This window comes from Ylistrum balloti, unplaced genomic scaffold (assembly GCF_031769215.1).
Source record: "Ylistrum balloti isolate Yb309-2 unplaced genomic scaffold, AGI_CSIRO_Ybal_v1 Utg370946, whole genome shotgun sequence".
In the NCBI taxonomy this organism is placed as follows: Eukaryota; Metazoa; Mollusca; class Bivalvia; order Pectinida; family Pectinidae; genus Ylistrum; species Ylistrum balloti.
In genome coordinates, this window is record NW_026782533.1 from 228781 (window position 1) to 252436 (window position 23656).

Genomic DNA, 23656 nt, shown 5'->3' on the forward strand with positions numbered 1-23656 from the left:
CAGCCGGTGGTCATCACTAGGTCAGCAGTGAGAACTAAACACCTGTCAAGGCCTTCGCTGTGTACAAAATCTACCCAGTGTTTGGAGCTAGTTTTGGACAATCAATAAGAAGTAGAAAATGATGGAGAGAGAATTACGCTGACCATAAAGGTTGTTTCTAAGCTTGTTATTGATCAACAACTGTCCTAACCTGATTTGATTACTATTCAAACAACACATAATTCAGAATCAAAGCTTTTCAAAGGTCGAAAGCCGCAAGCAACAGGATGCAGTATTGATGGACTTATTCTTATTAGATTTGTCTTTTATAGCAAATGTTCTACCATCAATCATTCCCTTACACAAAATAAGCCTCCTGACATTACCACAATAATCTCCTAGACATATGATCTGTCCTTACAATATTCACATCAAACATTCATTTTCTCTGTGTGAGATTTCCTGAAATAGATACTCCTACATTTCCCATGTAATGAAACCAATTTCAGCTGATTCAAACCAATAAATCTTAATTAGATTTTAATTTCAAAACATTTCAAGGATATATTGAAGCAGCATTTTCTTCCAATGTGAATGTAATCTAAGTCTAGATTTTTTTTTCATTTCCTGGTGTGTAAAGTCATGTCGGAAATCAGTTATTGGAAATGCATAATACACTCCATAAAATCTCTAAACAGCCTAGATAGGAACTACAACAGTGAAACAGTCTAGTCATCTCCTTTGGAAAACGTCACTCATTTAATTGCGAATGTTGGCACCAAGATTCAGACTCTCTAAAATCATGCCCCACCGTAATCACATATATGATGCAATAACATTGTGCTCCCCATTCCAGCGCTTCCTTCCTGAACAAAAACAAACAGTAGCTCTCAAGTTGGTGTCGCCATAGCTTGGCAGCCTCTACAGGAGCCATTAGTGAGAGGGCAATAGTGTGACTTATTGGTTACCAGATGCCAAGAAATCAATAGTACACGATCTGTAAACGTCACAGGGACAATAAGAACCCAGGTAATATTAACGGGCCAATTTTAGAGTGCAGGAGAAATAAGGACATTATCTGAAGGAGAATAGGGAATATATAATCAATGGAAATATCCGATAAACATGTCAGAAGTTTTGAGCAAACTTATGAACACAGTCATACAACAGTAAAGTTGAGAACATTTAGATTAACACATCAAACTGACAGCAATCAGAGGGTCATGCAGTTTCTTAAAAAAAACATACATATGTACAAAAGAAAAATGTCTGTCAATGAATGGAAAGGATACAAGAACATGGTGATAGAATCTTGTTTAACGATGTGAAGAATTTTATTAACTTTCAAAAAAAAAAATTTACTATGAGAGTGTGAAGATGATTACTATAGAGAAATGATAGAAGCATCTGATGGCAGTACACAAGACCTATTATGTGCTTCTAGACGGGCAAAAAATAGCAAACTAGAAGGTATAATGCGTATAATACTTTTGAAATGAAATTTCAGGCAAAATCTTAATTATCATCGCTGTCACATATCAAATTGTCAAACGACAATAGGTTGTGGTGATGTTATAAAACTCTGTCAGCTGTCTGGTACAGCTGTCATAAACGATTTGCTGCCTGCCATGGTATTGCCAACTATATGGTACCACCCTGTTGTACATCCACTCACCAAGTTAACAAGCAATGATTATATGGTTCCTGCTATTCTCATCATTACAAATGACAGGTTTTCCCTATACACTTTTTATCCGCATCTTGTGTTTTTTTTTGATAAATACAACAGTTTACATAAACGGGTTTCTACAAGCTGTGATAAAGATCTAAACGATACAATCTACAACAAGTTTATTTCATGGTTGCTCTACATCAGAAATGATTTTCACAAATTTCTGTAATGGTAGTAACATATATGAGCTTGAGCCTCATTACTTTCCACTATCTGTAAGTTATGGTTCACCTCCAAATCAGGAGAGCTCATCATCTTCCCTTATATTAACGTGATTCTCTATTCAATTACCTTATTATCAGACTTTTACATAGTTCTTTAATTGCTAATTAAATAAATCATATTGATATTATCACAAAGGGTGACATTTTTATCAAACTTTAAGGAATTATTTATAACTATCACTTAAATCTGAACAATAAATGTTATGCATCATATCATATCAAACAAATTAGTCAGAAGCTGATAAACATGGCTAGAAAACAATTTGTTTTCCATTTATTTTAGTATTTTTGATGAATGTTTTTACTACAGTAAAGTACAAAAAATATTTCTATTATAAACTCATTTTACCTTTCATTTTTAATTGATTTTTTTTTTCCATCAAAACAAAAATTAACAATCATGCTGTTGACATTTCAAAGACAAGAATCCTTTCCTGACAAAATTGAAATATTTATTTGATCATGTTCAGCAAGTGCAACTCCTATACGTCCTTTTTCTTTCTTTTTTTTCCACTTTTAAATTAGTTCAAATAAAAGCAGCTGCAATTATAATGATAGTGGGAAATTGTCCAATGATATATTAAATTTAATATTGCTCTATAAATCTTTTCAATAAAAGAAAAGGCTACCCAGTCTACCTAACCATGAAAACGGAGTCACAATACTAATTCAAATCTAAGGTGTCACTGAAAGACAGTGTAATGAAAAATTCCTCTGGTCCATTGAATACTAATATTACCACTTAGACACCAGGGACACTCTCTATGATGTATAACCTGCTAATTTATTGCCATGTTTTATTATGAAGTCTATAACATATAGGTATATGAACTTAGATAATAATAGTGATTTTTTTCATCAATTTTGGACAGTGTCATCATGTCTTACTACTATTTAAAAGGAAATAACCAAAAACAAAAATTAAACTGAAAATTTTGTATACCATAAATGAGCGTAATTTGGCACAATAATATCTTCGCACATTGTAAGTTTTTTAGCGAATTGGCACAATAATAACTTTGTACATCCAAAAAAGTTGCTATAAAATCAACATGCAGAAACTGCAAATGAGTGCATTTAGCATGGAAAATGCTAAAATAATATTACAATTCAAATATATATATATATTGGAATGGGACCAATTAAAACTTCAAAAATCCTGTGAAAAATCCCTGAATCATGGAAATAATTTTGCATAAAAAAAGAACCTTAATTACTTCATAGCTGTGCCTGTACTACCCATTCTTATTGAGACAGGTTGCACATGTACAGTGCCTTATGGAAGCAAATTCACATGCAGACAACGGTTTACATGTCATGGAGATTTTTGTAGGCTTTACTCATTAAGTTATCTTCAGTTTAGATCTTTTTAAAATATCAATTCAGGCTGATTCTAATTTTAGATAACCCTTTTAGGAGATTTCAAATTCCATCGAGTTAGACCTAACTTGAGAAAATATAATTTTCTGACAAGTCTATTTTACAAGAAGTAAAAGAGCGTCAAGCTTTGTTTTATTTTCCACAATGTCACAGAACTGCTACATACATACAAATATTTAATATGCATTAAATTATAAGTCAAACAGTGAAAGGCCTCAAAAAATCAATCTTCTGATATAAGATACATACACTACAGACAGCTGTTCTGTGCCAATATTATCAGGTTCCTACGTATAAAGTAGCCATACATAAAATATGATTTGTATTCCATAAATATGTTTTCTGTCATATGTTAAAATCATATGGCAGTTTAGATCAATTCCGTCTTCATTGTCATGCTACCTTGTAGAGTAGTCCTACCGACAAGCCTATCTAGTACTGACAGTATCAGACAAGATATGCAACATTTATCTGAATATTCTGAATTTATGAGGTGGTATGACAGTTCCATCCTCTGGCTAAATTAAGACCTATTGATTCCACAGACAAGTGATAATCACCTCTCCATCTCCAGATATCCATGAAAGCAGACTGGTGTCCAACATCTAGTATCAGGTATAATCAGACCCTGTCATACTCTCATTTTCTGCTTAGATAATTACAATAATAAGTCATTGCTACTTCAGGCTTGGAAAAATCCAGGAAGGTTGACCTAGAAAACCTATGGAATATCTGAAAAGGACCTAACTTCCACACCAACATTTCTGGTGGTGTAACCTCTTAGTGCTTGGGTGGCTAATCACCGACTACATCTTATAAAGCTGCACCTAGCTGCCATCGATTGTAACAAATGATTAAGGCAAGCGGAACATGAACAATGAAGACAATACATTTTTTATAAGGATAGTTTACTGTAACTCTAGATATATCACAGTTATAGCCAATTAACAAAATAAAGTACATCTCTGTTACCAAGTTAGCAGATCCATGTCAATCAACAGATGTCGAACACAATTTATAGAATACTGGTTCTCGCCGGTCAGAAGCTGATGATGAGTAATAATTTTGTTTCTATTACCATATGTTGAAACCACGATCTTATATTACCCAGATAAAACATCCACAATTCATTTTCTCTAGTCTCGCAATCAAAAGAGGTCTTAATATATATAAACTCTCACTACAGATTATCTTCAGGAAGTAGGTAATTTTCTGTAAAGTAAGAAGATAGAAGCTTAAGGAACAGCAAGACCATACAGCCATCAGCAAGTGGTAAGCTTAAAGCTGGGGATTAGCGTTAGAATCCCAATATGAGCTAAGCCCTGTCCTTCCAGATGCTCCCCTCATTTAAAACCATGACTAGTAGTGAGTGCAGGTTCCAAGTCGACAGCTAGTTGATTTCTAACAGTACTGCTCACACACTCCTGTCCTTACTAAAGAATGTCAACTCCACAGGAATGAAAATGGCAAACACTAAACTAATTCTGTTAATTTTATCAAAGATTTTCTGTTTAACATCCAGAAATGAAATTTTGCATTGATTTCCTTTTGATGAAATACATATTTCTGATTTTGCAAACATCTTTTAAATGCACACCTCCTGTAAGAATCACATTGATTACCATAAGACATCACAGCTTGCCTGTCATACAGCCATGATAAAAGAAGAAAAAAAAGAGGACACTAGAGGATGCACAATAGCAAGCACAGCTTGGATCTCTATCTGTGGTCATCTGTGTAACAGGATTAAGTTTATAGCATTAAGCATCTTATCTAAATGAGACAACACATTGAAACTTACCCCAGCCATTGTTTTGATATTGTGTAAAGCATTCTGAGCATCTAATGCAGCTTTTCTTGTAAAAAACGTAACGAAACAACATCCTACAAGAAAAAGAAATAACAACATTGATATTAAAAATATCAGAAGTTTTATCAAATAATGCACAACAGTCTTATATCATTAATATTTAAGTTTCCTGAAATAAAAATGCACTCCACTACATGAACTACTGTTATAAAACATGGATAAGATCTAAATTATAAAATCTACATTTCTAGTTTTAATATCTCTTCTTTCGGACACTTAATCAATCATGTCAAAATTCAAATAATTCCTATCTATCTATTGTACCCAATTATATGTACTTTGTGGGAAGGGGTGGGGAAATGTGAAACCTTTTTTTTCACATCTAACAAGGTAGTAAACATAGAATTTCAAAAAAAAGTGAGAGGGGGGGTTGGGTTGGGTTGAGATGTTTTGTAACAAAATCAGAAACACATTTTTTCAATATCTTTATTTGTGTCCGTAAAGATATTGATAAGAATATCATGCTGGAATTATATTGATGTAGTCTGTTTACAATTATATCTAAAATGAGAGAGTACTTCTGTACGAGAATCCTACAATTAAGTATATAGTAACAGTATCCAGTACCACATCTATACTCATAAACCTATAATCTCCCCAGTGTACAATCGAAAACCCTCCAAGAACATCACATTACCACGGTTCAAACTTTCACCAGAGACAAACAGTTGTCTTGTTTGTGTTTATTAGAGCAGGAAAAAAAGTATTGAATGGGTCAGTTTTATTTGTTCAATGATACAGGCCACTGTGCTTTACAATAACTGGCTCTACAGAAACATCCTGTCGAACAAGTTTTCTTACAGGCTAGGTTAGATCCTGTTTTATGTAAATACAAAACACACAAGGAGGGGACACTTGGAGTACTAATATCTACTTTGCTTTGTTGATGGTACTCGCTATCAAATATATTCATCAACATTTCAAAAGAATAGATAGATATTCATCAACATTTCAAAAGAATAAATAGATAGTCAGATATTCATCAACATTTCAAAAGAATACAATGTCAGATACTTTTACAGGATATGATTCATTTTTGGAGAACATTTTTCATTTTTACTATGAATTAACAAAATTCTTCACTACTTAGCCAGTTTTATATTGTTCAAAAACGTCTTGCAAGGCAACCTTAAATCAACTCCTCCAGAAAAAGCAGAGATGATTCAGATAACTATTGCCAGGCTGGTTCAAATCATTTTTACATCATAAATTTCGAATATATCATCTAATCAGATTGAATTATCATCACCAATAGCCATGTCATCACCACAAAAAATTTCTATACAAACATTAAAATTGTATTTTTATTCAAAATTCCTGCCATAATACTTAGAATTTTTATAAAACATACTGATATATTAACAAAGGAAAATGATAAAATATGTTTTCCTATAAAACAGATTTTGATAAATAGACTTCTTTTTTCTTTTAAACATGACATGTTGGTTTGTTGAATAGAAAGTCTGAATGCGTCAAATTTGATAGGGAAATAAATGTCTAACAAATATTTTTATTTTTTTTTTTAAATAAATTGTCCAACACTTAAATTTTTATTTAATATTATAACATATATGTAAATCAGTAAAAGCTTTGCATACAGAACAGTTGCAAATGCTCTTCAACCAGAAAGAAAGATCACTTCACACTTATGTATGCAACATGAATAGTTGACAGTGAAAATCATTTCAAAATTCTAATGTTATCCTTTGACAAAAGTATTTTATGAGGCATATCAACAATGACAGCTAATATCTATTCTAACACGTTACACCCTAAAGTGTCATTTTTAAAGAAATTCCCAGTAAAGGACAGATTAAACCCTACAAAAACCTCCTGTAGCTGATAACGCTAAAGTATGTTATGATTAATTTCGACTCTTTTAAACAAGTTCCAAATAAATGTAAGTTAAATAAATCAAGCAACCAAGTCTGAATCAAAACGATCTTTTTCTTCCACTTATGTCTCGTCTACAACAATAATCAATGGGATCATGAATTCAAAGTCCACAAACAGAATCTTCTGCTTCAGTACAGGAGTGTATCATGTGTCTTTCACCCATACAAAATGTACTTCTACATTAACTTGAGTTATTTGTTTGACTCCTTGAAAAAAGTCGTGTCATAAATACTACAGAAATATTAGCCATCACACTTGATGAAGCAGCAGGGTTGTCCGTTTTCCTCCTGACAGGTGAGCTCTCCGCATGGCCTCACCACATGTGACTGGATATAGATACAGGTGATATGAATCGAGTGAGGGACTTGACTGATAAGTATCATAGTTTTGGTGTGGATCATATTTTCAGGCCAGGATACCGGATACTCAGAGTCTTCTATCCTCGACCTAAGCCATATGCTGATCACCTCCTGGGAAGCTTCTCATTCAAATTACAGTAAATCAACACAATACTATTGTTACTATGGTAACAGTTAAATAAATATTCATCTGAAGTTTAAAGCATATATTTTTTTCTCAAAATTACACATGACATAGTTGTCAAACAGGCATGGCAAAGGAAGCTCTAAATTTGACCAAGACCTAAGAAAATGCCCATTAATTTCACACAGGCCAAAGAAAATGCATGCTTGTTTCACCAAGGTTGAAGAAAATGCCTGTTAATTTCACCCAAGCTAAAGATAACGCTTGTTCATGTATTCTAAGGATGTTGCTACAGAATAGAACCCATGAGGGTCAAAACAAGAATAATGTTTAGCTTTAGATCACTACATGTGCCAAAGTTTTATTCAGCATGTGTAGTGAAGTAAAATTACAAAACTATTCTTTACTCTGGTTTGAACTAAGATTTTTTTCCTCCTTTGCAAAGTAATGTCCTTTGTCTTACTAACAAATAGGTCTAGGGAAATGGTTTGATGTATGTTTGACTGGCAGGCTCTACCCAAGTTTCATGACACAGGAACTACACTGGGCTTACAATATCTACCAATGACATACAGATGCCCATTTCACAAAATGGCTATTGGCAAAATGATGATTTTTTTTTTGTCTCAACAAATCTGCATGAAGCCAATTGGAATCCATACAAAGTGATGAATGAATAAATACATCGTGTATGTTTCTGGCCCAAGGAGAGTATTGTTCCTGTACACTACATTAAATGTGCATGTATTTCCTGTACTACAGACAATGCAATGAACACCATTGAATAGGAAAGATCACTTTTCTTTTCAAAGTCTGAAGTCATGATTTAAAAACTATAATTCAATATCTAATTTTTCTTCTTATTTTCCTACTTGATCAATTATCAAAAATCATGAAAGTATTTTTCTTTATCAGTTTCAAACCCAAATCAGCTATAACCTGCTAGAGTAATAATGTAAGCAATCAAATGAAATGCTTTCAAGTTTTATATTTCTGTAAACAAGTGATTTAGATCAGAAGAAAAACCACACATGAAGAGGTCAACGGTCAACACGAAGTTATCGTAAAGGCAAGATATCCAGAGTAGACAACAGTGACCTAAACATTAAAGGAAATTCCTTTCATTGTCCATTCAGGAAAAGGATGTTGGTTACAATTGTATATCAGAATTCTTAAAACGTGTGTGTACAATCAGATAGACAAAATGTATTTATCCTTAATTCATAGTGTCGGAAGGAAGTTATCACTTACAGCCATTGTCTGAGTGTAGACTACTGAAAGTAGGTAGAGTCAAGTATGTACTAATAGCTAAAGGTAACACTTAGTAACAATCCCCCCATCTGTTCTTTATTTCTAAAATAAACAAACTTTCACTTGGGCAATGGCACAAATGTTTGGTCAAAAACAGAAGCTATGGTGACTATTTGTATTTCCAGAGAAATTCCAGTCTACTGATCATGATTTGATGGCGATTATTCAGGAGCTTGATTGACAAAGTCTACTGGGATCAAACCTAAATGCATGCTGCTCATAAAGCTAAAAGCCATTCTTCCCCACTCTTGGATTTTTACTGGCATGAATAATGTTGGCAGTTAGAAGAGTTTTACTAGGCAATAAGCTTGGGAAAGACTAGACTTGGATCAGGATTATAATAAATGTGAAGTGTAAAAATGCTGGTTGTGAGAGGGGTTTAACGGGACTGTAATCTGGGGAAGGAGTGCACCGAGATAAGGATTATAAAAAGTGGGAAATGTATTAACACAAAATTTCCCACAATGTAAAATCAATAGCACAATTAATTATTTCATATGCTGCATATGATATTAACAACTGACATCTGTTCATACTTCCTCCTTATCATCCACTCCAGGGTCACTTAACCACTGTTTATTGAACAGTTTGTACAAAACAGAATTGTACAGCAACACCTTTCTACATCTTCCATCCCAGCCAGTTCAAAGTAAATAGAACAAAAAGCTGAAATACTCCAGAATAACAACAAGAATAACACCAAGCTGAATACCACCAGAGAATGTTTATTTGGCATTTATATATAGCTAAGAGAAGAACTCTGATATGACCTTTCCACACCCAATGTGGTGAAATAATTAAGACGGTCAAACTCATAAAGACCAATAATCATTATTGTTAGGCTTCTACATAAACCAGATATGTCAGTAAACAAGCCCACATGATCTAGACTTCCTATGATGGTCATTTCAGATTACCAGCGAAATTTCTGACTACGGTAAATGTACATGACAATACTATTCTTCCGCAATATCTTGGTCTAAGCACCAAGATCAATCTAGGTACTGTTCTGGTAGGAAGTCCTCTCAGACATAAACCAGGTAATGCAGTTCTTATCGGTAATATATTTCCTATCTCTAGGTGTAAATTCTACTATCTGTATCACTGCTTCTCTTTCCCTGGGATCAACTTGTCTGTTTACTTCAGATAACACAAGACCATTCATAGCATTACAAAATGTGAGGCATAAGAAAAATTGATAATCACTTAAAACACAATACACCCTTCGTAACAAAAGTGTATAGGTATTAAAATAAAAGTATGTCTCAAATCTGAGATATTGAAGAAGGATTTTGTTCCTAAATATGACATATTCATGAATCTGAATCAAGGAAACTCATTTTGGATGACCTTCACCTCCGACTAATCATACGCTAATTGCCAAATAATACTGGTCAATATACTTAAGATTTCCTGATCCACAATATGGTTGAAGATTTTGGACTCCATATTTGATATTAAATGTGACTTAAATCACACCTCTTACACATTAAATATTTATCTGAATTATCATTGTTTATTTGTTGTTGTTGTTGTTTTCTAAGGATAAGGAGTGTTCTGTATCATGACCTTTAAATTTACATCACCTTCACTTCATCATCATAATTTGAACAAAAGTGAAAAATCTTCATCCCAACAAGCAATTGCTGCTAAACGATCTACAACAAGTAACTCTACCTGAAGTACAGTACAGTATGTGCTACCTGTACTTGTATTTAAGTTTTATCATTGTTGTAATCATCAAAGTCAAACAAGTTTAATGACAAGACTTTTCTATCAAGGTCCTGAAGTAAAACCAATGTTATTTTTATATACCATATGTGATGACTTTGTGACACGAAATAACCTACTTATCTTTAGTACTTTTTTATGCGTGTCATTATACAGCATAAAAAATATATATCACTATACAGTTCATTTTTATCTTATTCTATTTCATAACTACAAAACATACGTTAACCATTAAGCAAACCCATTTTTCTTGAAACTTATTCAAATAATCTGTTTTTTCGTTTTTTTTCCACTAAATTTTCTTCCCAAAAATTGTCAAATTCTTCCAAAAAATCAGGCATGAAGGTTTCATTGCAAGCTTCTGAAAGAATCGCCCTGAACATCTTACAATTTCACCAGTAAAAGAAATTCATTCTGTCAATGATCACCAGCAGATCAACGTATAGCTGTATAAGTATTAACTAAAGCCATGAGATTTCTTCATTACGAATGCTCATATGGCCATTTACCCTTTCAGAATAGATTTACTTTCAAATCGGATTCCATTTAGGTTTAGGTGACCCATATCTACACAAATGAATCTGGCATAAAGCCTATGTCAAATTCTCTGCTATGATGTAATCTGGTAAAATCAGAGACAATCTGATCACAAAGAGCCGAGGATTAACCTGGGTACTGGTTGTTAGGATAAAGGCAAATCTGTTAGCCTTTCTCAACAAACTGGTCTTTAAATCATCATTCGATATACCTGACAACCATTTGATTACAAATTTACCTGTGGTACAAAGCCCATTGTTGGTATCAGTTTGATTGAAACTCTACACATGCCATTACATCAAAGATACTGAATCATGCTAGTTTCTTTAACAAGTTTTTCCAGTTCAAATGTACAGGCAATATTCAAATATGTTCTCTTTCATGGAAAACTTGTCTCACTGACAGATTTCTTGCTTCATTTATTCGTTAAAGTTAAATTTGTTTAGTTTTGTCATCTAAGTTAAGGATGAAAGGACAATCTTTAGCAATATATGCAGTATCTGTTTGTAAAAAGGATTTTATGTCTCTTAAAAAAATGAAACTGACAGTTTTTGCAGAAATGTAATAATTTCACATGCTGTTTGAAAAGATAGGTAACTGACATCAGAGCTAGAGAGTCTGACTTAATAATTAATAACATATATAAGTTGGACAAAAATGTAGCCCTATATCTGCATACTACACTAGGAAAACACAAAATACTTTGCCTTGGCCTTATAATTTATACAATAATGGCACAACTACCTTTTTTTTAATATCTATGCATATACAAATTCATACATCTCTCTACAGCAATGACTCTCATAAATAAAGCTAGACAAAGATTTTCCCTTGTTAGATGGCTGAAGTAACCCAAGATAATGTATTTGTACTTTACATGGCTTTGATAGCACAAAGTGAAAGTGTACACCGCAATCCTTAAACACATACCTATCTGTTTCTATTGCATTAGTATAGGTTTTCAGACTTTAAGTAGGATGTATTTAATTAGAGCAAAGGCAATCCATTTGAGTTATACCAATTTGGCTTCTAATGAAAATGTCTCCTTGTAACTATGAGACAACCTGATGCATTACGGAACCCCTTTCGGAGTCTTCATTCTCTGTATTGATAGGTAGACCATAGCTTTCGCTGAAATCTACTGGTAAAACAGATTTACAATAACACCTAATTGTGTGCTTGCATGTAGATGTTTCAATTAACATTATTACCTAGCACCTGTTTCAAAAAACATTGGAAACACTTTTTTGCTTTTATCATCTACACTTTAACAGGAAAACATGCTACCTTCACTACATATACAGCCTCATAAAATAGGTCATTCCTGTCCTTGTGGTACACTTAGACAATCTTATTTATGTCCATTAATAAAAAGTTGTTTTTCAAACAATACCTTCATTCTATGCTCTGTCTGCCATTTTTGAGCTTTTGATCACCATATAAACACAATGTAGAAATGAATCAAGGTTGAACTGATGAATACATCTACCTGCCCTATACTCCATACATTTCTACAACCCCTTTCATACAATAACATCAATGCTTGATATCTAGAATTTCATTTAGGTATGAGAATTTCTCAACAAAGTGAAGACATGCCATCTTTAACCTTAAAAGAGGATAAAATTTCAAACATTGTACTGAGTATCACTTGCGAAAGACTTCAATTACATTTATTTCTTTAATTTAATTGCAATTTTAAATAGTGGCCTTGAAAAATGTCTCCTGCAAGATCAAGTTGCTTCAGTGTAACTATATATATATTTACAACTATGAAATCTGTTTCACACAATTCAAGTATTTAATTCTGGTAAGGCTAACAACCATGAGTCAGACTTAAATATGTGCTAATATCATTCACAGTCATGTACATATACAGGTTTACGTTGACTGGTGTATATCTCGTATACATATAGACACCATCTCCTACCATTTTTCACATCTAGTTTCCAGTATTGGATCAGTCTAAATTATTTTTGCAATTCAATTAAGAAATGTGATGTAAATCTTTTCAAATTCTTCAATTGTCAAATATAAAGGATATGTACTTATAATTAAAAATTCGAAAAAAAAAAACATCTGTACATAATTTCTATGATTTGAATTTTTGGTCTCAAGATGTGTTATAGCCACAGTGAAAATGTGACGTGGATTTTACAGTAATTTGTGTTTCAGACAACAACTTTAATGTAATACTATTGCTCAAGAACTGTATGGAATGTGTTATGGTAAAAAATGGGTGAAAAACAAATGTACAAACCCATGTTCATAATAACTTATGGTGTGCGATGGAGATAAACCATGTATTTGATGTAAACACTTTTTCTTTCCAAAGTATAATTTGAGTTATAAAACTGCCTCGTCATGTAATGCCACACTTGGCTGTCAACTGAATCAAATTGCCCTAAACCTTTCTACAAACAAATATATAAAACTCAGCATTTCTTGATGTTTTATATATTAATCAATACTTCAAATTAAGGCCAAAGAACATATTGATCATCCATAAGGGATTTAATCAATTATTGCAATATTGACTGAGCTACATTTCCTTTGTTTTACGGTCCATTTTAAATGATAAATTGTCAAGAGAAAAAGAGAGTTTCAAGCCTGCTTCAGCAAGTTTTTCATTGGTTTCAATGCAATAAAAAGCAAAGCATTTTTAAAAAGCATTTCTACACTATCATAACAAAGATTGATGGTCAGACAGACAGAACATGAGGCTCTACTAGCTGCGATGAGAATTAGATACAAACTATTTCTGACAGTTAAAATTACCTTTGCTCTGTCCTGTTCCTTTATCCCTCAGCACATTTAACTGAAACACTGGACCAAACTCTTCAAACATTTTCTTGAGATCAGATTCATCCATGGATCTGGGAATCTGACCAACAAACATCTTGATGGCATCTGGATCGGGTTCCGTTTTTTGAGGCTGAGAATTCATGGTTCTGAAAGAAAAATGAAAATTCAAACATAAATAGAATGATCAGATTATACCTAAGAGTTATCGTTCAATAGAAAGTAACATTAGCAGGTGTTTTTACATCATTGCACTGTGATATTTTTGATGGCTTTCTGGGACTAATAATCGGTCTTATTCCAACTGATGTTAATTCATATTTAAGCCTAATTCCCGAAATTTGCATTTAACTACTGAAAATGTCCTTCCTAATTCACCAAACTATTTTAAAAGAGTTACACTAAACTGTTGCCAATTTCAGATATTGTTATCAGTCCAAAGGCAGGTTATAAGAGAGCAGAGACGATACACTCATGCATCAGTGTATTGTGATACACATTAGGCTTGACACTAGTACCCATCCAAATAAAACATTTCAATACCTTTATCAATTCTCTGTCTTGTTCTTCTTATTTATTTGTTAAACAAAATCACTTAACGAATTTTCAAATGACTTAACATTTCAATTAAATGTAGGCAACATCAAAAATGAAAGTGCAAATACAGACATGAATGAAAGTGAAAGGACAAATGAATGGCTGGTTCCAACTAAGCCAAATAGAAAGTGTTTTACAACAGATCCTTCGTAACAAATCAAAACATACTGATGATCCTGAATGGATTCATCTAAATTCACTATCAGGAACCAAATAGTCCTTGTGGCAAGTACTGTCTGTCTGTCTACCAGATAAAGGATGGAGCATATTAAAAAAAATCTAACACGGAATGCAGAATATGCAATGCTGTACTCACATGCAATACAACAAATATCTCAAAACATTTATCTAGGCACCAACTGAATAACTGCCTGGCATATGACACCAGTTCTATAGTCTTTCACCCGTCACAATTGCAAAGACAAAACCAGGTGATAACATGGCTACTACTAGTTTCAAAGAAGTGTTTCAGGGATTATCACATGCATCAGATCACCATGAATTATGAAAAATATAATTAATGTATTACCAAGCTCTGACAAACACAACCTTGTATTTTCATACTAAATATTGAAACAGTGATTCAATGAAGTGTGAAATAACACCTACAAACCTGGAACTTTTTTTCTTCTTTTTACATCAACCTTCCTGATTCCTATTTATACTATTGATATAGCATTATTGTAAATATTGATTATAGAAACACACTCAAGTCAGTAGCACTTGACCCGATTACCCCCAACCAACCCACACAGGTGCACATGCACAACAAACAGCCCTGGTTATTCTAGTCATAAGGTTCAGACCAATTCCAGCAAAGCAGAAACCAATAGGAGTCCAAAGCTGGGACCAGATCCAGCTGAAGAACTGATACTGATATAGATATCAGCTGGAAAGCAAGTATTACTCAGTATAAATCTTTGATAAAGCTAAGATAAAGAGTCTTCCAATTCAACAAAGTACAATAGCTAGGATGGTTGAGCAGTACAATCAAATGTAAAACAAAAAGGTTACAATCAACTTAATGAAACTGAAAATAGCATGTTGATATATATATACAAGCTCGCTATGTATTGATGCATATCTTTAACAAGTACCTTGAGTAATTTCTTTAAGTGTTTTTAGTGGAAAAGTTCAAAATAACAAATTCATACTAGGGATAAATGGTCTCTACAAAATATATAAAAACATTAATAATTATTAAGAGCTTTTTGCCTGTTCTACACGAACAGTTTAATATCTAATCCTATATTTGACTGGGTAACAAAAGCCTTTTAAAAAAAAACCTTGATTCATTTGATTATCATATCAAAACAGGTCTGGTTTGGGTCTGAAATAACTATAAAATGCTTGTCTTAAAATGAAAGCCTCTTCCTAGACAGTGAATTGTATTGCAGACACTGAAACTATACTTTTTACTTTGCTTTAAAGTCTCTAAACAGATGCTTCTTTTCTGTTCTATAGCTTCTCATGTCTGTTAAGTCTCTTCTTTAATTTTAATTCTAAGTAAATCTTCAAAACAGATTATCAAAATACAAAGTTATGCTAACCATGTACGAGATCTACATCTATGCAGGCTCCATGATGGATCCCAGAAAAAAAGCTCCCACAAGATGTATACCCACTGCAGTCTGGAAGCTGTGGGAGGGCTAAATATATCTGCAGATCATTACAAAGGTTTGGTTGCAGAATGATGTCCAAAGAATGCAAACCGACCATTTAACATGTGAGGAAGCGGATGTGTTTTGTTAAATGAGACCTTGATCAAATGTTGCATGAATGATAGCATCACTGAAAGCCTCATTGTCATATAATAGCTAAATCTGTCCACAGTCCCAAACCTCTGATATTAAGTATTCGCAAACAACCCCAGCTCCTCGCAAACAACCTCAGCTCCTCTAACACAAACATATGTTCAAGACAAAAACTCTTATTGCATTAGATTATCTATTCCAATTTGTCTTACAAATAACAGAAATCTTCAGTAAACAAATAAACTACTTTGTTCATGATTTGTAGATCCTGAAACATCATATGGTAATGCAAGTCTTCAAGTGAGGCATTTTATTACCTATTTTCCTTCGTGCAATCTGATACAGCCGTGTACATTTTGTACATTATCACATTTTTGAATTGTAATGTTCTTCGCTATTCATATTTTATCAAAACCTTATCCCACATCTGTAACCTTTTCACTCCTGAGCTCCAAGCACCCAACTGTTTTACAGCTTTCGGGAAGTATACCAAATAACTGAGAAATCCCTCATTCCATCAAGCCTAGAAAACCAGCATTATTGGCAGGCTTAATGAAGTCAGAGGTAGCAAAAACCTTCACCATTTATGAATACTTAACTCCAATAATGTAACACTTTGGTGGCATTTCAAATCTCTTCAAAGTCTTAATAGAAAGGTTAAGAGTATTCTCATTTTTTCAAACATTTCAGGTCTACCACCTAAGCTAGATGTTTAGACCTACACTCCAGGCTGAAAATAACATGGCAAAATATTCAGGATTGTCCACAATCCACAATCATTGACGAGCAACATTCAGGTTAGGAAATTATTCAACACTTGTGTAAAACATTATTAGATCAGTTCACATGAATTACAGAACTGCCAGTCTTCCATTTATTAAGGACATTGTTCTTGTATTCTGTTTAGCAACAAGCGAATGAAGAAAACCACATAAAACTTATTGAAATATCAAAATTTGAAAAGTATGCCATATTAACTTCATCAATCATTTTTTGATAAATACTTACAACTGAAGAATCATCCAAAAACATGTCACATCCACTTTGGATGTTACTATTATCTAGACCACCAGGTATGTAATTTAAGTTTGTTAAAAATACTATATAAAATACTAGAGACTGTCCAAAATCAAGCACACAGGTAAACACAGAACACTAATAGAGCAGTTCACTGTTCCAGCAGTTAACTGTAGTTTTTAGATTTTAAAACTATCTGAACATGAACAAACATCTCCTGGGGAAAAATTCTATTTGTTGTTAAAATCTATCCATTTCCAAATGCTATCGATTCATGGTGATGACAATCTCTTTAACCTGGAAACATCCTAGTTTATATCAATGATTGATACAGGTCTACCTGTGACATGGAGCGTAATATATCGAGCATCTGAGAAATTGCTCCAATGACAAGGCTGTTGTTTTGAGAGACATGTATTTACATGTGTTTAGTATCACAGGCTGCTGAGGTAGTGTACATGTATAAGGATTGATTGATGAGAGTTTCTATCAGTTTCGCTTCATCACAAAACACTGACAGATAGCCAGTTTATGTTATACAAAGATGGACTCTTATTACATATTTCCGTTGTCCAGGAGCTGAAACATTCGGCCAATATTCAAGTTAGTCATTATCAGCCTGTTGTAGACTGTGTGACCAATACATCACCACAGCTGTGTGTGCCTATCTTGAAAGCTGATCATCAGTGAGCAGTTATGTTGATAGGAATATATTGAAAGACAAGTGATTATGGGAGCATAGATTGTCAGGTCCAAGAACATGCTGCTGGAGCTCTCCTACACTGACTTCAAGAATCCACTATCCCAATTAATCAAGAAATTATGAGACTATCAAAAGTTTGAAAATGGTGTTCAAGATTCACACAAGAACAGAAACATATTACTGCAAAAACCACTTAAAAACCAGTACTGTCTTCTAGCAACTTACGTTAGCATTATAATCAAGACACAGGTATGGCAGTATCCAGACAAACTGACACCTCCTTAACTTATATTTGATTAAACCATAAGCTAACGAAATGTCTGGTAATGATTCCACGGCAAATCATTTTTCATCATGATCATTCATCTCAATGTGAATATTCATTTTTCACAGAAAATTTCAAATGTTTTCACACAGAATTTCAAGTCTGTGAAGTAAGCAAAACCTAAATCTATACTTAATAGAAATTAGTCCATATTCCCATCAACAGAAAGTTATGCATCACAAAAATAAACATTCTAAATGCAAATGAGCACCTGTTTCAGCTTCTTGTTGGAGATAAATTCATGTCATTGAAATACATTAAAATTCTTTTTCCAAAAAATTCAATGGGATTCATAAGATTTGTGGAACAAAAACTCTTTCTCTCGATTACAAATGGAGTTTTTATTCAGAAACATTAAGATACTTGTATAATCATATCTGCTTCACTTACTTCTTATAATAAAGACACGGGTCAACTTTGCCTTGCCAAAAACATATTCATATAACTATGACACTTCTAAAAATATAGCTCTGTCATAACTCTATTTTGCTAAAAGATATGTTCTAGGAAATATCCGGTAGCTATTTAACAGAGACCTAACTCTACAATGCTGTGTAATTAAAAGCAGCACAAACCCAACTCCTCTTACACCAAGTTCCAATAATGATTATTTAATTAATCAGATAATACAGGGTAGTACAGTGCATGTTGTCCTTCCACACTCCAATATCAGCTTCATCATTTCATACACAGAAATATTTCCAACTTAAAATCCACAAACTGTGTTTTACCATCGATCATAATCACTTTCAAACTGGATACATGAAAGAAATGCTTTTCACCTCATCCAATCCTGCTCACAACTATAAAACAAATTTGCGTCAGATAACATGCCTGTCTTTAACTGTTTCAGACACTATCGCATACACAATCTTGTAAAGAGGAAACACTGAAAACTAATCTTAACTGCTCCTGTATGTCATCATGCTGAAATTTTAGTAACGTTTAACAAAAACTGTAATCTACAAAAGTTAATTAACTCATTTCATGATGACAGCAATTCCAAAAATGAAAGATTAAATAAAATATTGATGTCACAATATTTTTTTCAGGCACTGTAAAATGTATATGTATCTTGTCTATTTTAGTCTACACACAATAATAAACTATTACATGATTTAAGGATTTCAGAGTGCAGAATTTATAAATGAGTTGGTAACTATGACAAACACAATATGTCATAAATCATTGGACAGTGCTAGTTGATCAAAACTTGCTTCCCAAATGAAATTATTAGCAAAGCTGTTGTTCATTTTTGTCAAGAAAATTCAAAACACACTAAAGGTTGTTTAAGTTATCGATATTAACATTTTCCGTGAATACTTTCATTGATATTATTGAAAAAAAGTGGTTTAATATTGTTCAACGTTATATATAATAAATATAGAGTGTGATATTATAAGATTTTTTTTCTGGTTTTTTTTTCTCGCAGGATTTGTATCAACCATATGCTGTCTCTTAGAATAGCTTTAATGGTTACTGACAAAAGTGTTATTATTCTTGCAATATGTCTAACACACAGTCACATCCATCCTATATGCACTTATGATAAACAAAGGAGTAACACATTGGTGGAGTTCTAAGTATTATGTCAGATATTACGTAACACAAGTCTCACATGTCCATCATTTGTAACAGAAATAATTTACTTTTATCATTGTTACTAAGATATGCTTAAGATATATATAAAGATGTAGAATTCTATGTGAATACATTTTGTCCACCGATATATTGCTATTGGTCTGTGTATCTGGGTGTACTGCTAGGCATAAATATACATTTTAATAATTCATACTCATAGCAATATAAGATCTCATGTAATGACATTACAGATCAAACATTTAACTTCGGAATACTCTTCATCTTTGTTACTACAGATACATGATAAGTAACCATTGTACCCCTCAAGTTCCATCACATCAGGCACCATAGATACGTCCAAATACAAAAGACAATAAATAAACAAATCTTATTTTTCATTACCTTTTTGATCTATTGATGCTCAAATTTTATTAAAACTGAAAAACTTTTTTAAAAATTTAAAACAGAGAAAATATTTTTAAATGAAAATAATTAGATTGAGGAGACTTTGGAGTAGTTCCAGGAAAGGGGACAGACACATACCCTCCTATATTAGCTGAATCTACCATTCCATTTAGATGGGTACCATTCTGCATCATATTGACACTGGACGGTGAGATTTCCTCTAACACAGTATTTCCATCCGAGACTTTCCCGGAATCATTTTCCATCGGACTACACGTTTTCAAATTGGAAGAATTGTATGCTATCCGAATTCTTTTACTCTCTAGGCCATCCAGAATGTCCTCGGCAGTAGTCGACAAGGATGTATATTTCCTAGTACGTTTGCATAGCTCCATGTGATACATGTGATTGAGGCAGCAAGATGCGATTACACCATCATCAACACACTACCTGTGTGCGTAATAATATTAATATGGAATGCCTTATCTGCTGTTCCCTCTCTCAGGTCTGACTATTAGCTATCCGACAGCAAGTAACATTAACACAAGGCTGACTCCAGTGATGATGTGTAGCTAGGGCAAACTAGGGTAGTATCCTCCCCCAATGTTTGTTGCTTGTGCCACGCTAAGATACACTTGAAAGCGTTGATTTGGTCCAATCACTACAAGGTTCCCCTACCAATCCCCTTCATTTGATAAGATGAAGTGTTCAGCAAAGAACCAGTGTGGTTACTGCAGCCCAAGCAAATTAACAAATTAAGTTGCTGGAGTAAGTTGGAAACAGATGTCGTGGCCCAAACAGAAATTCCTGTCTGCCTTCAGTTTTCAATATTTCCACAGGAACTGCCAGTACCTTTTTAAAGTTGAGGAGAATTTAAAAATCCAACAAGTCTTCAATGCCAGAGGGGATAGAAATAATTACTTCACAATTTACACTAAGCCATTAAATACATGTATATGGAATATGTTACAGCTAATTTAAAATCCACAAATATACACATTGAAACACATGTGGCGAGTTGGTTAGACAATACACAAAATTCTATACATACACACTGTCGACAAGTGGGTGAAAGGGTATATGTATGATGTATATGTATGGCTAGTATATATAACAATACACGCCTTTAAATACCTTCAAAGTCCCCCTAGCCTACAGGTAAATCAACACCCTATACTTAACTATGATAAAATCGTGAAGCATTTCTCAGGTAGAAAGGGATAATAAAAGATTTAGAGGTGACATGATGAAAAGACAAAATTCCAAGTAATTCACACTGATTACATATTTAGAATTGTCTGGAATCAAATATGATATGAATTCAGTTATCTGAAACTGTCCAAAAAATTAATGTTTTCCACATGAATTCAATCTTACAACTGTATATTCCAGTGTCAATTGATAAGCCTCGTCGTGACAGTTATCGATTAAAATGTAGAGTTATAAACATACATGGCCCTATTACCTGTAAATATTTACAACAACAATGTATTGTTCAAGTATGCTATATTGACTATAGTACAAGTGCAATAGTCTGGCAAACAATTGTAGAGAATGAATTAGTAAACAACAGAGCATTAATAATGAAAACTCTCTAGCAGGTCATATTATAAAGAAATTCCACAGAACGATACATGTATGTACTATCCCAATCTTAAACTCAGATCTGTGATGCACCATTTTGTCCCTGAATAAATTTATTTTTGAATATTTCAAGTCCTGTGAGATTTTGGTTGGTCTAGCACTTCTTCATGCCTGAATGTCTTATTTCAAAGAGCATTGTGATATAAAAAGCTAACCCTAGATAACCTCTATACAAGTTAGTTGTTTATCTTCTTTGTAGAGAATGAACCCTAATTTAAAACCCAAGAATAACGGTAGTCAGATATTTAGGACGGTCTTATGTTCCAACTCACAAGCTAGCACAATGTGGCACATGCAAACACTACCACCATCACACAAATCAAGCCTTCACATCTAGTTCATTTGGAATTTTAACCCGATACAATTAAACGCTCGAGCCAATGAAGCGTACGCAACAGATAATTTTGTCGATTCAACAAGTAGGAAAATAACCTCACCCAATCAATACATTTAGACAATGGTCATAGTATCAGTCATGTCAGGGGTAACAATGTTGAAACATTTTCAGCATAGCATTTATTATTCAAATTCTGAAACAAGTTAGCCTGCGAACAAGAGACAGCTGTTTATTAAATAGACCTACTCATTTGTCTCACATACTACTTAGGTCTGACAATGATACAGTGCTCTGTCCAGCTAATAAAGGCTAGTGTTAATGTACCTCTTAAGTCATGACAGCACCAGAAAAGGCTTGTAGGAATATGTGACAAAATCTGAGCCCATTCAGTTGATATAAATCAATGTATGCATTTTATAGGGATTTGTGAACCCAAACTACTGAACCCACTTTTGAATTGTAGACCTAGTGAGGTTTTTACAGCTAGCTATACAAATTTTACCATTCATAAGTACCATATCAAGAAATTAATAACCCTATGTACTTTACCTAATCAAACTTGAGGTGTTTAGTACTATTGAAATACTCTCATAAAGTTAATACTGAAATCTGTGCACTGAAAATGTCATTCAATCAACATTATACACTATATGTACACATTTAATTTCCGAGCATTTAAATCTGTATTTATGACAAACTATAAATACTTTAGCTTTTAAAAAGGTTACTGTGAATATTCATGGATGGATTGAAATGAGATTACAGAGCCAAAATAGAACAGAAATGTTTGACTTTAAATTCCATGCACAGAAATAATCTTGAAAGGATTTACAGAATTAAAATAGAAATTTAGACTTCAAAAATAAGAGAAGTGATATCCCTTTGAAACCGTGTAACCTTCTTTTATTTAAATATTACAAATGTCTGATGATATAACAAAGCTTTAAGCATACCCCTTAGACTAAGTAATTCTAAACTACTTTTATGCCAATCAAGAAAGATTAGACTTTGAGCATTACATTTTAATCTCTGAGAACCATTTCTTTGTAGATGTTTCATACTTAATAATTAAATGAAGTCAGATTAAATTGAAGTGAATAAATTTTCATAACTGCGAGACATTTTATTGCTTCCTATGTCAATGTTTTGAACAAACAGAAAGTCTTTATTAACAGCTGGAGTCAAAACCATTATAATGGTTACGAAAGTCACCGTAATCTAGTACCTCGGAATGTAACTCTCACAATATGACTGGGCCAGCTATTTATAAGAGAAGACTGAGGGACAATTGTGACTCTAGAAGTTATCATTCTCCGAAATTCAGACAAGGATATTCAGAAGCAGAACC

General features: G+C 33.2%; 1 protein-coding gene across 6 annotated transcripts in view; it reads right to left on the minus strand.

Moving 5' to 3' along the window:
- Positions 1 to 23656, minus strand: part of LOC132559591 (CUGBP Elav-like family member 2) — a 78071-nt gene that overhangs the window by 52225 nt on the left and 2190 nt on the right. For 2 of the 6 annotated variants that reach the window (XM_060224223.1, XM_060224220.1), the window contains exons 1-3: positions 20466 to 20920; positions 13922 to 14094; positions 5117 to 5199 (exon numbers count right to left, since the gene is read on the minus strand). In XM_060224223.1, coding sequence (XP_060080206.1) covers positions 5117 to 5199; positions 13922 to 14094; positions 20466 to 20731 — 522 coding nt within the window. In that variant the 5' untranslated portion in view covers positions 20732 to 20920. Of the gene's footprint in view, positions 1 to 5116; positions 5200 to 13921; positions 14095 to 20465; positions 20923 to 23656 lie in introns of those variants that run through there. The other 4 variants (XM_060224222.1, XM_060224226.1, XM_060224224.1 and 1 more) reach the window with 4 other exon arrangements.